General features: G+C 39.8%; 1 protein-coding gene across 4 annotated transcripts in view; it reads left to right on the forward strand.

The window, feature by feature from the left end:
- Positions 1–15,524, forward strand: part of si:ch211-243j20.2 (uridine-cytidine kinase-like 1) — a 34,732-nt gene extending 19,208 nt beyond the window's left edge. For 2 of the 4 annotated variants that reach the window (XR_004895910.1, XR_004895912.1), the window contains exons 8-16: positions 6,451–6,470; positions 8,613–8,711; positions 8,982–9,075; positions 9,305–9,367; positions 10,514–10,636; positions 11,608–11,715; positions 12,673–12,829; positions 14,333–14,472; positions 14,504–15,524. Coding sequence is in view for 1 of the 4 variants with exons in the window: in XM_035995466.1 (XP_035851359.1) it covers positions 6,451–6,470; positions 8,613–8,711; positions 8,982–9,075; positions 9,305–9,367; positions 10,514–10,636; positions 11,608–11,715; positions 12,673–12,829; positions 14,333–14,409 (741 nt within the window). In the remaining 3 variants the exon portion in view is untranslated. Of the gene's footprint in view, positions 1–4,353; positions 4,371–6,450; positions 6,471–8,612; positions 8,712–8,981; positions 9,076–9,304; positions 9,368–10,513; positions 10,637–11,607; positions 11,716–12,672; positions 12,830–14,332; positions 14,474–14,503 lie in introns of those variants that run through there. The other 2 variants (XR_004895911.1, XM_035995466.1) reach the window with 2 other exon arrangements.
- Positions 15,525–15,846: the final 322 nt, after the last annotated feature.

A 15,846-nucleotide genomic window follows, 5' to 3' on the forward strand; every position in this document is an offset into this window, starting at 1 on the left:
TAAAGATTCCTTCACCTGTTTCTTTAGTTTGTTGGGCCACGAACAGGAAGGATTTTACTGATTCAGCGGAACATTTGGGTTATCTTGGTTATTTCAACCGCTATAGATTGTAAGATTATGTTTAGTCTGCAGGGTTCAACAATAAGGGTTGCCCTATGGCCCGGTGCAAGTTAAACGCCACTTCGGGCAAGTAAATGTAAAAACCCACTTGCCTGTTGTCCAATCGAGAACTGAGGGTACGCTTGATACTTTTTTTTTAACGCTTGCTGTTTTTTGCAGGTATTTAAAGTGGTACTCCAGAGATTTATTAAGGCACTTCCATAAAGTTGGGGCACTCAGAAGAGACATTTTTTTTTATTTTAGTTGTCAAAATCAAAGCAGCGGCGGCCAATATTTGCTGACTTTTAGACCCTAGTATTGGGCAACAGTGGATCCTACATTTCCCATAATGCAACTAGTAGTATCTTTTTAAGGGGAGTTGAAATGAATCATTGCATCGATGCATCGCGATGCGGATGTGGACGGTTCTGCATCGATGCGCTGACAGACCATAATAATCTAGTTTCCTAGAAAGAACTACAGTATACTGTATAAAATGTGATGCTAAGTTAAATAGGAATCAAAAAAGTAAAGCTCAGTTGCGCTGTACACTACACACGCCTTTACGTTTACAATTTTCACATTTCATGTTTAGCTGACCATATTTTTTTGACCCTATTTGACGTATTTTTTTAACGTTTTTTTTACGTATTTTTTCCCCCGATATTTTTTGACGTTATTTTTTTTCAGACCCTTTTTTATGGGGCTTTTTTTTCAACGTGTTTTCTCCGAATTTTTTATTTTTTTTTAATTTTTTTTTTTTAACAGGGGCCAGTAAAAATTGACTTTGGGCAAGTAGAATTATTATTATTATTATTTTTTTTTACTTGCCCGACCGGACAAGTGAAAAACAACCCTTGGCGTTGAACCCTGGTCTGTAAGGGTTTCCTTTGTAGAAAAAGTGCTGCCTCACCTGCATGTTGTGCTGATAAGAATATATCTATCTTTTGCTGCTGCTATGAGGGTTTTCCCTAAGCCATAAACGCATTAAGATAGCTAGTGGGCTTCATAATGATTGAAAGAATAACTGCTGCCACACGTTTGGCTGCACCATGGCGACTGGCTTCAGCAACTTCTTAGATTTCATTGATTGGGTGTTCATCCTCTTCTAAAAAGTTGAAGTTTCCTAAAGTTTAGAAAGCCTGCTGTAGAGAAAGAACAATGGCTGAAAGCACATGGAGGTGTGAGATAGTGTAAGCATGGCCTGTGCTGCTTTGAGGGTCTGTTGGTTTGAATGTGTTGCTTCTACCGTACATGCAAACCTGACATAGGAATATTTAATATTACCACACAAGACTAGGCTCTAGCATCCATCAGAAAACCTCCTCGGTGGTTTAAATTTATTATTTAAAGTTCATGATACAAAAACAGGAAAACTCCACATTTTAGAGGCTGAAACCAGCATTTTCTTTTTTTTTTGCATTAAAAATTACATTAACTATTGATCAAAATTAAAGTCAGACTAATCGTTGCGGCTCTGCCCTGGAGTACTTGAAATATGACAAATTTGAGAACCTCAATATTGACTCTGAAATCTACTTACAGGGCTTCCACAGCACTTACTGGTGGTTTTTAAACAGCCTCTTATCACCACTGCCAGTCACTGTAGAGCTAGGAGAGCAAAGAGGATGGAAAAGGTTGTTGTGTACCCTTTTTTAAAGCTGGGTATACTTCTAGTAGTATGCACATGAGATGAATGGGTTACACTTTACTTGAAGGTATCTACATAAGAGTGACATGACACTGTCATGAACGTGTCATAAACATTATAAACCAGTCATAAACGTTTATGACATAACGCTTCTTTTACTAAGTGTCATTCGGTTTTTGTCATCACAAGTTATGGTTAGGGTTAGAGTTAGGGTACATGTGTCATGACTGTGTCATGTGTTTCCTGTTTATTTCTGCAGGTGAAAAAATTGATTAAACCATTTGGCTTTCGCTATCCGCGTAATTTCCTGTTTTATCAGGCTGACAATTAGGTTTGGGTACCGAAATACGGTGCTAATACGGCACCGGTGCCTTAACCACCGGTATCTACCGGACCGAATAGCAACGCGGATTTCGGTGCCTCATTCCGGTGCCACTGATATGTCTGCGCTTCTCTCTGATGCTCTGAAACAGACGTTACAGGCAACAGAAACACCGCTGCACGTGACGCTAGTTAACACTATACTCGACAGCAGCTAACGTTAGCCTACCGCTAGCTAGTAGCTGGATTAAACGCGGTTACAATGCTGACAGCTAACGCTAAACGGTGTAAAGTTTGACTGTATTTCACTGTAGAGGATTCGACACCGGGATGTAACAATCTGCAGCTGCCGTTGTCGGAAAAACACAGACGCACCGTCTGTGTTTTTCCGACAACGGCAGCTGCAGATTCAATGAAACTGGTAACCTACAGCCTTGTGGTGCATTCAAAGTGTTAAATGCCCTTTTCCCATCTGGTGGTTGTTTTTGTCGTTCAACAGCAATTTACTAGTGAAATAAGTTATTGTTATTGTTATACATTATTATTATTAAATCATTTAGTTTTGACCATATGGCCTTAGCAATAAACAAGCCGTTCTTTAATGCCGCCAACTGTTGTTTAGTACCCTTCTTTTTTTTCTTTTTTTTTTCTTTTTTTTTTAACTTTCTTAAAAAGTATCGCTTTAGGCACCGGTACCGTTTTAAAAGTACCGCTTTAGCACCAGTATCGGAAAAAACCCAAACGATACCCAACCCTACTGACAATTCAAGGGGAAATCAAGCACAATGAGCTTGTAGTTATCCTTCAAAATGCTAAGATTACACTAAAGACGCTAAAGATTAAATCACTACTCTACCTCAAGAGTTATCCCTCTCTTTCACCCCCCTCTATACCCCAGTGAACACAGAGGTCCAAATCCCTGAGATTAATGAGCACATAAAGCCAGGAGAGGTGTCCTCCATCTTTCCTCGCCTCACTGTCAGCCGGCTTTATGATCTGTACCAAACTACGATCTGTTCCGCCTTCGACATAATCATTCATGGCCACTAAAAGAACACACAGAACATATTTCACCCTCACATGCAGTATGTAACATGCATAAGGTTAGCATGATACTGTCCTGTTATTGATATATTGCCATGATCCACAGTGATGACTTCTACTGTAGCATCACCAGTTTATCAGCTTTCACTTATCCAGTGAAATATCTCAACATGTGCTTCATGGATTGGCCCAAAATTTTGTTCAGACATTCATGTCTCTCTCAGGATGAATTGTAATAACATTGGTCATCTTTTAACTTCATCTAGCACCACCATCTGGTCACAATTTTAACTTCTCCAACATTTTTGCTGTATACATACATACATACATACATACATACATACATACACACAAACACACAAACACACACACAAACAAACAAACAAACAAAACTGACATTTCAGCCTCAGCTTTACTTTGTTTAGTGCTAATTAGTAGGGCTGGGCGATAGGGAGAAAATCAGATATCACGATATCTTTATAATATCGATATATTGCCCAGCCCTACTAATTAGCAAATATTAGCACACTTAAATGCAAAACTAAGATGGTGGTCATATTAAACATACCTGCTAGGGCTGCACAATATGTGGAAAATACGCAATAACGTTGTTGAATATGGCAATAATGATATTACTTGCTATAAATAAAAAGATATTAAAGTGTACTCAGTTCTGCTGCTTTCAGTATTCTGCTAAAATACAACAAATTGCTTGTTGAATTTAAAACGAATGACAGGAAATAATTTCCAACATTCTTTTATTGAACATTGAATTGAATATAAAAGGCACCACTAAAAAAATAAGTTACATTTTAAAGCGCAGTTTTCTACTAATATTTTATTTCAACTAACACAAAAAAATCGGAGTGTCTTTCGCGATGTGTCGCAGCCTTTCGCAAAGTGTTTATTGTGCCAGTTGATACTGTGATGTAGATTTTTTTTTTTTTTTTAACGATATACTGTGCAGCCCTAATACCTGCTGATATTAGCATTGAGATCAAAGTGCAGCCTCACAGAGCTGCTAGCATGGCTAAGGGCCCTCAGTCTTGTTTCATTACATTTAGCTTTTTTAACAAACAGAACATTTCTTTTGCTTTAAATGTTTGGCTCTGTTTTGTAGGTTTTGTGTTGCAGATTGGCTCATCTCATGATTTTCTTTCTTGTGTCCCACTGTGTGTGTGTCTCCCTGTGCGTGCACGCCTCCCCTTGCCTGGCTGAATGCTGTGTAACCGTTCCAGCGTGAGATCACTGTGAGGTATGACTGTTGCTTTTTTTATTACATCTTCTCCCTCCTCCTATTTCTTTCCCTTCCTGCTTTCGTTCTATTTTTAACCACACTTCATTTGAAAACTAAGAGAGAACAAATAATTGTCTTGTTTTTGTCATACTTTTAGTTTTGTTTTTACTGATGAACAAATCAATCAATCAGTCAATCTTTCTGGTTAACTTCTGCAAGTACTTTAAGCTTTTTCATTCTGTCTGTCATAGTGCAGAGATTGATCGTCTCCATCTTTTCCACGATGGATTTCTACCTCTGTGATGGGTGCATTACAATTGAAATACTGGATCTAATTGTGAAAATGCATCGTCTGTCTACCTTTTGGCCAGGATAAAAAATTAAAATCGACTAACATGTACATCAGAAAAGGATCTTTAAGCTCACTGTCCGCAACTTGTTTTGGTTGATTATCTTCGCTCAAATCACCTTTATTTCCAGCAGCAGCAGGCAGCTGTTTTCAGTGAAAAAGCTCTTATAAACCCACTGTACATTACCAGCCTAGCACCAAACTAGTGAAGCGTTTAGCACAGGGGTGTCAAACATACGGGCCGTGGGTCAGAACTGGCCCGCAAAAGGGTCCAATCAGGGCCACTAGATGCAAAGTGTAAACATTGCAGAGAAGTAATTTATTCCAATTCCAAATTTACCACATTAAACTCAGAGAAATTCTGAGTTTTTTCTCGGAATATTACCCCTCTCTCCCGGGTCCGGTGTATCTGATATAGGCGGGCCAGAGGCGAGCTAAACAGATGACGACAGTTTAATCTACCAGTTAGCTCCGCTGGTAGCTCAGCGTAGGGGTCTCTGGATACGTCACCCCGTGTATTGATGTGATTGGTCGTGGTGTTATCCAGTGAGATTTTCAAATGCATGCTTGGTGCCGCCCTTCGAGTTGGGCCATTTTCATTACTCAATGCCAAACCCTTAATCTTTCGGATTTGGGTCTGGATTTCCAGGCTACTGGTCTGGCCCACTCGAGATCAAATTAGGGGTATGTGGCCCATGAACTAAAATGAGTTTGACACCCCTGGTTTAGCAACTGCAGACCCAGCTGTTTCTCTCAGGTTTGGTAGAGAACAAGAGAGCGCTAAGGTTGAATTTGTTGGGTGATGACTAAATAAAAATGCTAGTAAGTTTGCTAACATCTTTGCCAAATCAACTTTATAAGATGACAATATGTCAGTATGTTTGCAGCTTGTTCCGCTGCCCTTAAGTGGCCAAAATAGTCCGTTAATACTTCTTTCACTTTGGATGAATCTACGATCTCTTCAAAGTTCCACAGGCCATGAACAGCAAAAGCTCATGCTAACTCGCACTGGGGAGAGTGGGGCTTTTTACATCCCGTTTTGCCTTCAAGTCAAGAAGAGATATTTTTATACATGTACAGTTACCATTTGTCTTTTAAAAATCACAACTGCAGTCCACCACTTCTTACAGCAGCAGGCTATAGATCAACTAGTGCGTCATTCTGCACTCTACTTGGCAGAAAACTGTTTTAACACCTGAATAAAACACTCACTGGTGCTGACATTTCTGGGTGAAATGTGCAATACGGGACCTGCAGTGAAAAATATGCTTAGTGGACACGCATCTTAACACACACACACACACACACACACACACACACAAAGAGATTGGTCCTCAGGTCGGTTTGTTAAATGTGCAGGAATCAAGGCTGCTCTCAGTGGTTTGCGGTGTACCTACCTGGGCAGTAAAGGATGACTGATCTGTATTTCCACCTTCTGAAGTATCCTGCTTGGAGTGTGAATGAATTGAGTCACCTAAAATGAATCCACTTATGAGACAAAATGAATTGCTGCTCTTCAGCCCTGAACTAGAAAGTTTTTGTTCAGTGTTGCACAGCGGGGATGTTGTGGAGCTGTTTCACTGCTCTAATACTGTTCTTTCTCTTCTTTTCTCCTTTACATTTTTGTCTCTCCTTTTTGTCCTTTTGTATATCTTTTCTCCTGTATATCTTTTATTTTTTTTTTGTCTTTCTTTCACCCAACTTTTCATCTCTAAATCTCATCAAATGAATATCTGTCACCTTCTTCAGAGGAAGCTCCGCTGGGATATGTGAGGCTCTCCTTGTGCATCCTCTTTTAGCATCGTAGTTTTGAAAGCACAGTTTTGTAGTTTTGATGCACTCTCTGGCCTTTAGAACTTGTTAAAATAGGTTGTGCATATTAAACTGAACGAATGTCTTCACCATAGAAAAGCCAACCTGCTTGTTTGCGCTCTTTAATGCCTTTTATGCCACACTAAAGTTGTTTTTGGCAGGGAAGTATTCAACTTATTTGCAGTTCTGAGTGTTGAGGCAGACGCATGCTTACTTTCTTTCAGTGTAGGGACAGAGCATGCAGAGAACAAATCTCAGCTATAGGGCAGAAATAGAATGTTCAGCTTGTTCCATCAATCTTTAACATTGTAAGCATGTTTTTAAAAGTGCATTTGCAAATTTCCGGAATTGCATTTCTTGTTTTGCATTTAGTTGGCTTCATGTGATGACACACACTGTGTTAGTCTTGATTCGAAAATGTTTGCCTGGCAATTAGGGGTGGGAATCCCTTGGCACCTCACGATTCAGAGGCCAACGATTCGATTCTAAACCGATTATCGATGCATCTCGATGCAACAAATTTTTTTTTATGTACATGTCCATGCGTGATTTTTAAAAAATATACATATAAATCTGAGTTTGCTACTCAGTTTGCTAATCACTTCCTAGATAAAGCAGCTAGACAAAGCTTAGATTTTGACATATTTGTCACACAAGTTTTAATGAAATGTTTTGTCTACTGAGGTTTTTATTTTGTAGTCATTCCATGCTTAAGCCTTAAACATGCTTGTAAAAGTCCCCTTCTCTCCCAGTAATCTTCCATGTCACAGGCTCAGTCATGTTTAAAGGTGGATCATTGGCTTCTTACAACATGAAACGTGAGGTGGTCAGATGTAATGTGATAACGTAGATGAACAGCCTGTATGTGTTTTGCCTAATTCTTTTATGTATGTCTTATTAGATCATGTGTATATGCGCATATATATATATATATATATATATATATATATATATACACACTCTCTTTAGGCACTCTTGCCTAAACTCTAAGTTGTTGTCCATTATCCCATCCTCTTTCAGTCGCTCTGTTTTCGGATTTGTACTTGTCTGGAGACAGTAAATTTTAAATAAATTATATTTTTTTAATCGATTATTAACTTATCAGAATCGAGCATCCAATCGTTCTAGAGAGAATCGCGATGCATCTAAGAATCGATTATTTTTCCCACCCCTACTGGCAATGGCAACACAAAGTGCCCAGCTACTTTTCCAGTAATATGAATCTTCTGCAGACAACAGCTCAATTTAAGTTATTCATAAGTTAAATAATAGATTCTTTAAGGGCAAACATACATTACTTGAATGCATTTCTTATTATTAGGTGAAGTACCAACACCTTGGATGGCTTGTGTTCAAAGTTCTTAACAAGAATGGCTTGATTGATTTTTGAATTTATGTCAACTGTCTGAATTAGCTTTTAGGTCATAGCAGCTTGTCTAAAACTAGAATCTGGGGCCAGTTGCACAAAGATGCTGTGGCTTATGTGTGGACACCACTCCAACATACTGGTCTCACTTTTGCTCTTATGCTAGTCAGAAATAATAAATGTAAAGAATTGTCTTCTCTTTTCTTTTTTTAACAATCAGTGTCACAAAACACAGGAAAGCATGACTCAGTTTGTAGTTTTTATAACGATGTTGGAGAACTAGTTGTATAAGCTTGAGTCCTGCTTAAGATGGTGAGGAACTTCAGCCAGAGCCTTGGGAAATTGGGAGGCTAAGGTGAACAGTGTGGATTTTGGCAAAAAAACAAAGTCCGATTTAAATGTTACATTTTGACAGGCAATTATGCCAACTAGCAGCTTCAGCGATCAAAATATTAAACATCAATTAATACTGGCCTTTAAATTAGTTTAGTTCTAAATAAATACAAAAAAAACTATTAATACTGACCTTTATTAGTTTAGTTCTAAATTAAAAACCTTTCACTGAAAAAGACAGCAAAATGAGAAATGACTTAAATGAAAAGATCATTTTAACACCCAAAGCCAGGATAATATTTGATCAGGAAAATATTTAGTCCACTGCTACAGTATGTTACTTTATCATTCCTGATCGTTCCTGCCCGTCAGTCACACCATTTCTGTTTGATTTCCACAGATCGGCTCTGGCCTCGGCTCACCAGGGTCAGCCTTTACCCAAAACCCTCAGCGTGATGGAGAGCACGCCGCAGGTCCGCGGCATGCACACCATCATCAGGTCAGAATACACACTCCCATCCCTCAAGCAGTGTCTTCTTAAAATTGCAGAATGTTGTCAGAAAAGATTTGAATATTTTTCATACTTAGAAGGTAATCCCGCAGTTTAGTGTTGCACAGACAAGGACAGATGTTGAAATGAATGGTCAGAATTGATGCAGCAGAGGTTGCGATATCCTGACTTTCACTCCCTAGTGTGGATCAAACTCTTACCGTTTTCTTACTGATCTTTTTCACCCACTTTGCTCCTGACCTCTGTGCGTTCGTGTAGGAACAAGGAGACTAACAGAGACGAGTTTATCTTCTACTCCAAGAGATTAATGAGGCTTCTGATAGAGCATGCCCTCTCCTTTCTGCCTCTCAAGGTGAGTTTTTTTTGTGTTTGTGTAAAGATTATTAACGGACTCGCTGCTTCTTTTTGAAGGTTGACTCTTATTGGAATATAAAAAAAAGAGAACAGTATCTATTCTCTGCTGTCAAAACTGCCTCAAGTTGCTTGTGCTGTGTCTTGGTGTTACAATATAATTGTTATAGTGGCAGGTGGATTTTTCAATTTTCCTTTTTGTTCCTGTTTGTGTTTTCCTCCCTCTCCAGCCAGTGTCTGTGGAGACTCCTCAGGGCGGCATCTATAACGGCAAGAGGCTGAGCGGTCAAAGGGTAACTCTGTTTTTATGCTGTTTGTCCACCCGTTTGTTATTAAAGTATTAAATTATCATTGTTGTCATCAAGCTCATGTTCACGTTTAGTGTTTAGTCTCTCCTTCTGTACACCCTAGTGACAAAAACAGGGAGAACAAGAACTTGTATTAAGAGGTGTGGGGGCGGCCTCTAGCTCACCCAGTAAACGCGTTCGCCCCATGTTGGCTGAGTCCTGCAGTGTCACCCCCCCCATCTCTCTCTCCCCCTTTCATGTCTATCCACTGTCGCTATAATAAAGGGAAAAGCCCCAAAAAATTATCTTTTAAAAAAAGAAATGTAAGTGTGAATACAAATAACTCAAGTTTTAGATGTAAAGTTGCACACCGTTTCCTCAGTGTTATCACAGCCAGAAAGCGCATTGGTGGCCAAACGGTTACACCGCGTGCCACGTAACTGCAATGTTGCCAGTTTGTTTGTTTGTTGTTGCTTGTCTTACTTACTCCCCTCCCGATTTCCTGTCTGCCTCTTTACTGCAAACTGTCCAATAAAGGCAAAAATGTCAAGACAATCATCTTTCGTCAGCGTTTGAAATATCATAAGCTAGGAAAGCAGCACTTTAGCAATGCTTTTGAAGACTTGGATGGCTTTGAGCAGCCAGGAGAATGTTTGTTGTACTGAGCAAGGAACACCAAGGAACACCGTTTTCTAGGTTACGGCTGGGCAGAAAATCAAATATCACGACATTTTTTACCAAATAACCTCTATATCGATACAGCAACAATATTGTAGTGTTGACTATTGGTGCTTTCACAAAATATTTACACTGAGATTTTTGATAAATAATCATCAGTAATGTGGATATAATGACTAAGTGGGTAAAGGCAAATAATAGAACATTTACAACAGTCTGGTAAGTTCAGAAAATGACATCACTTTACTGTAATCAGCTTTTAAAACCAGGAAAAGACTACACTTAAGCCATATTACAATATCCAAAATCTCACGATATCGATATAATATGGATATATTGCCCAGCTCTATTTTAGGTCTTCAAAAATGATCACTTTGGTCTTTTTTGTAGTGTCCTCGGATCCAGCTAAGCTGCGCATACTCCAGTAAACATTGCCAAAACATTGAAATTCCTCATGTGTTTTTTATTTTGTAGATCACAGGCGTTTCTATCCTGAGAGCAGGAGAGACGATGGAGCAGGCGCTGATGGCTGTGTGTAAAGACATCAGACTGGGAAAGATCCTCATCCAGACCAACCATGACACCGGCGAACCAGAGGTACGCGAGTCTGTTCGGTCCATTGTCACATGAAGTGTGAAGTACAAAGGTATTGTATTTGCCTCCATAAAGTTTCAGCAGCATGCAATGGCTTTAAAAGTGTCACAAGACTTCATCACTGAAGGAATGAAATTACATCATGGATTTAGAGAGTAGTTTTTTTTTTTTTCATTTTTCTTTTCTGTGTGCCGGAAGGATTTGGCAGAAATTGTATAGCTTTTTCAAAGGTAAAATGTGGCACCAAGGTGTTCAGTAAAGCATCGGAACTCCCCTCTTTAACCACAATAAAAATAATAAATATATTAATAATTTATCATTTTAAACTTTATTTATACAGCACTTTTCAAAACAAAGTTACAAAGTGTTTTACAGAATAGAATACTAATTATCATTATTAATTAAAACAATTCAGGACTGTAATGAGGCAAATGAAATCCGACAATTAAAATGAAAATATTATCATCATATGCTTTACTTGATGCTCGATGTGTTTTATCTGGATTGCTGGGTGTAGGCTTCTGATATCGATTCTGCATCCTAACACTGACATTACACACTTGTTTCTTTTTCTTTTTTCTCCTTTAGCATAAAATACCTTGACAATAACCGACAAAATGCAGCCAATTGAAATTCAAGATTAGTTGATAATTGATTTTTCTTGCAGGGATTTAATGATTTTTAGCTATTAACTGATTAATACAGGCCGTGGATATCAGAATATCTGCACATTGTGCTATGGGGTGGTGGTGGCGCAGTGGATATGACACATGCCTTTGGTGTGGGAGATCTGGGTTCAATTCCCACTGTGATACCTCAACCAATGTGCCAACAAGACACTTAACCCATAGTTGCTCCAGAGGCGTGTGGCCTCTGACATATATAACAATTGTAAATCGCTTTGGATAAAAGCGTCAGCTAAATGACATGTAATGTGATGTAATGCTATGTACCGTCTTGTCTCCTTCCTTTAGCTTCACTACCTTCGTCTGCCCAAAGACCTCAGTGAAGACTACGTCATCCTGATGGACAGCACCGTGTCCACTGGAGCCGCTGCTCTCATGGCTGTCCGAGTGCTGCTAGTAGGTCTACACATCGTCTACGGCTGTCGGTTTATAAAAACACTAGACATACCATTGGCATATTATAAATGTTCATCATTTTATTAGTCATAATGTTTGTTCAGTGGTGTGCTGAAAAAACCTTATATTACCATTGGGAAATTAAATTTAAGATTAAGTAAACCTTAAGACCAGGGACAGCCAATGACTTCATGTCCTATGGTCCTGTGATAAGGTCCAGGAATTTTGGAACGGGATACATGGCAACCTAATGTCGGATTGCAGGGAGCCAGGTTCCATTCAGCCCAAGATCATTTGTTCTGGGAGATGGGTCAATCCTAAACGGGATGGATAAGCACTAGAGGTGTGACGAGATCTCGCGAGATTACACTGTGACGAGACTTCTCGTCAAGGTAAAAATTGTCTCGCGATATCGGTCACAAGTGCAGAGCAGCAGACAGCAGACTAGTCTAACCTGGTTGGTCTTATAATACATCCGGCTTTGAAGATGAATCTGGCTTGGACCTCTACATTAGCACATAAGAAGCTGGGTCCAGACTAGTTTAATGATAGGCAGACAGATTATTTTAAGGGGATGGAAGAAAGAAGGGGTGCCATCAATCCAGGAGAGGGCTTGTGAGATGGCTAGGGTGGCAGCGTTTGAAAAGATGTCATGTAAACGGGTTGCCAGGTTGGATGGCTATACTAGAAAATGGGGAAAGTACGTGAGCTTTCTGGAGGAAGAAGCTTTGTGCTGGGGAGAGACATGTATGATGGGTTTATGGTGTTGTCATTTATACATATGTTTATGGTTTATGTAAAAAATTGTTAATCAGAAAAAAAAGATTAAATAAACCTTGTAATTTTAAATGAAGATAATTGGAGGGGGTACCAGGATTGACTAAAACTTTCTATTTGAACTCCTCCGTCTCTTCCACCAGTTCCTGAGGTGTTTTCATTCCTTATCTTTCTCTAAAGGACCACGATGTAGCAGAGGATAAGATCTTCCTGTTGTCCCTGCTAATGGCAGAGATGGGCGTTCACTCGGTGGCATATGCCTTCCCTAAAGTCCGCATCATCACCACCGCCGTGGACAAGGAGGTCAACGACCAGTTCCACATCATACCAGGCATCGGTGAGGAGGTTTCTTTTTCCCCTCATCTGCATTTGTAGTATGCAATGTAATGCACACAAGGTAGTTTGCCTTCATACATCAGCTGGGAGAATTAAGTGGCACTATTATAGTTGCATACAAGAAAATATACATTACGAACAAATGCACAGACAGAAACACAAACTCGGGCGCCTGGGAAGCTCACCTGGTAGAGCGCGCGCCCATATATAGAGGTTTACTCCTCGACGCAACTGCAGGTTTGACTCCCACATGCGGCCCTTTGCTGCATGTCATTCCCCCTCTCTCTCCCCTCTCATGTCTTCAGCTGTCCTATAAAAATAAAGGCCTAAAATGCCCAAAAAATAATCAAAATAAAAGAAATGCACAAACTTCCCTAAATCATCTAGTGATGTTGCTAAAAGAGTGAACTATATACGTTCTGCCTAGAGTTTTTTAACAGACTTATTTGACATGTGTGTGGTGTCCTGAACAGTAAAGGCACCATCATATCTGGTTTTATGTGTCGGAGGACCTAACTGACCTTGCAGTGCTGTAGGAGCTCAACGGCTCAGCTATGTATGCCAGAGCCAGCCACCGCAAAGCTGTATGAAAGATCGTTTTACCTTCTTATTGGCAGGCAGCGAAAGACCATAAAGAAAATGGGATTTATGGATCTATCAGTGGGTGAGGTATTAAATGTTAAATCAACACTGAATTGCATTGCTGCTGTCTGTGGGTTTAAGCTTTTCAACATGCTGCACATCTGGACAAAATCTGGTGATACTTTTCCCTCTGATGGCTGAATAAAAGCAACTGCTTTGACTTTTAGTGATGAAAATGTCTGCTGTGAAAAATGCTTATTAAAATTAAAACATAATTTTTGTACACAGCAGGTTGCATCTTCAAAGGTGTTTTTGTGATCTCACAGACGTCAAGAGTCCGCCCCCAGAAATATTAAATATGTGTCTTGGGTGAAACAAACAATCCAAATCTTTTTTGTAGACTGTACTAGGTATTCCAGTAACAGAACTACAAACATGGCTCTGCTCTTTGGTTCGCCGCAGTACATTGCGTTAACTGCTCTGGTCTGCTATAGGCTGGGGCTGCACACATAACACAACGTCCACCCAAGCCTGAGCATAAGCTCGGGACATGCTCGATGTGCGATAGTTGGTGACTTGATCCAGCCGCATATGGTTTGAAATCGTACAGATAAATGATAGTGAATTCATCAAATGTGATAGTCAGATCTGCAAACTCATTGCCTTTGGATTTAATTCCCCACTTACTCCCAGTGCAGAAGAAATGTTTGAGGAAGATAAAAGTGGCGAGAAAAGGGGAAGATGGCTGAACAGGGTTCAGCCATCTTCTAGGGTTGTTTTTGTTTTGCATCCCTCTTTGAGTTTTCAGGCCTGAATCGTGTGTAGTTACATGAAGTAGCCTAAAGGAGAGAACACACTACACTACTTTTCTGACTTTACCTACTTTTCCTTTATCCATTTCTTTTTTGTTTTGTTTCCGAAGGTAATTTTGGAGATCGTTACTTTGGCACCGATGCTCCGTCAGACTGGTGTGAAAGTGATGAAGGGATGGACTTCTAAAGAGAGAAACTATCAGGGATGTGGAGGGGTTGTTCCAGAAGCACTTGCAGCCATTAAAACAGGGGGGAAAAGACTCTCCTTCATTCCTTGCTGCTCTGATGGACATGCTCCAGACCGCGAAGGTGATGCTGTAATAAACTGCTTCCTATTCAGATGAGCAGAACGGAGTTCACCGTTCGGTCAGTGAGAGCTAAGTGGAGATTTTCATCTGTGCCAGGCAGGTATTGAGTCCATTCCGCATTCAAGTTTACAGAACGTTTAAAGGGGTCAAAGTGAAGGCTGTTTGTTGGCTTTGACCCCTTTTCACCTAGTAATTATTCCACTGTAATCTCAAAAAGAGGGTGTGCTGCAAATTGTTGCCAACATATGTTACATACTGAGGAAAAATGCTTGATTATGATGTAAATAATTAGTTTTTTTTGTTGCTGAAGCTGCAGGTTAAAGCTGCGGAGTTGATGTTTGAATTCACGTACTGTCGGTTTAATGGAAAGAGCCTTAAACACTTTGAGTTTGTTTCAGGATTTTGCACAGGGAGTCTCTTTGCCTTCAAATACTGTAAATAAATCATTGTTAAAGGTTAGCTGGGAAGATTTAACTAGAGCTATGCTCAATTTTAACCCCCACGTTTAACAGCAGTTATAAAAAGATGCACTTCATAGTGTTCGATCAATCAATCGATGCCCTGCTGCACGTCTAATCAGTAATTATCTAATCATTTGTTTTGCACAAAGACCTGACACAAACAGACCATAACGCCTCATCTTTTAAGACAAGTCTATCACAAGTCTTGGGTGTTTTAAGAGGGACGTTTTCCACAGCAAGGGAGGTAGTATATTATGTCTACTTGGCAGTGTACTGTCATCTTAGCTTGAAGCTTTATGTAAGTTATTAGTGTGCTGATGAATCTCCAGCTCTCTGTACTGTAAAATGGTATCTCAGGCAACTTTCACTGAAAGGATTCATACTTGAACAAGAAGACTGACTGACAATTAAGGAGAAATGGTTAAATATTGTTGGTTATATGTGTTTTATCTGTTAAAGGTGCCCTGCCACACAAAAGCGTTTTTACTTGCATTTTTGGAAATATGTTAGTGTGTGTGTGTGTGTGTGTGTGTGTGTGTGTGATATGTCGTGAATGTGAAAATGAACTGCTACCTCCTCTGTCAGCTCTAGCCACTGAAAAGAAATAAGCGGAGAAAAGGATGCTGATAGCCAGGCTCTCATTGGCTAGCTGTTAGCCAATCAGAGTCAAGCATCTTAGCTCGTTGAATAGTAATGAGAACTGGCACAAATCGAGCTGAGTCTTCCTGCAGGCTTTCTATACCACGCTAGAATGGCTTGAAACAAGGTAACCAAGGCATTTTTTCCACAAAAATGTTAGTCCATGGTAGAACTTCAGACATCACCATAAAGTAATGAAATACGTGTGGCAGGGCA

This window comes from Sander lucioperca, chromosome 19 (assembly GCF_008315115.2).
Source record: "Sander lucioperca isolate FBNREF2018 chromosome 19, SLUC_FBN_1.2, whole genome shotgun sequence".
NCBI lineage: Eukaryota > Metazoa > Chordata > Actinopteri > Perciformes > Percidae > Sander > Sander lucioperca.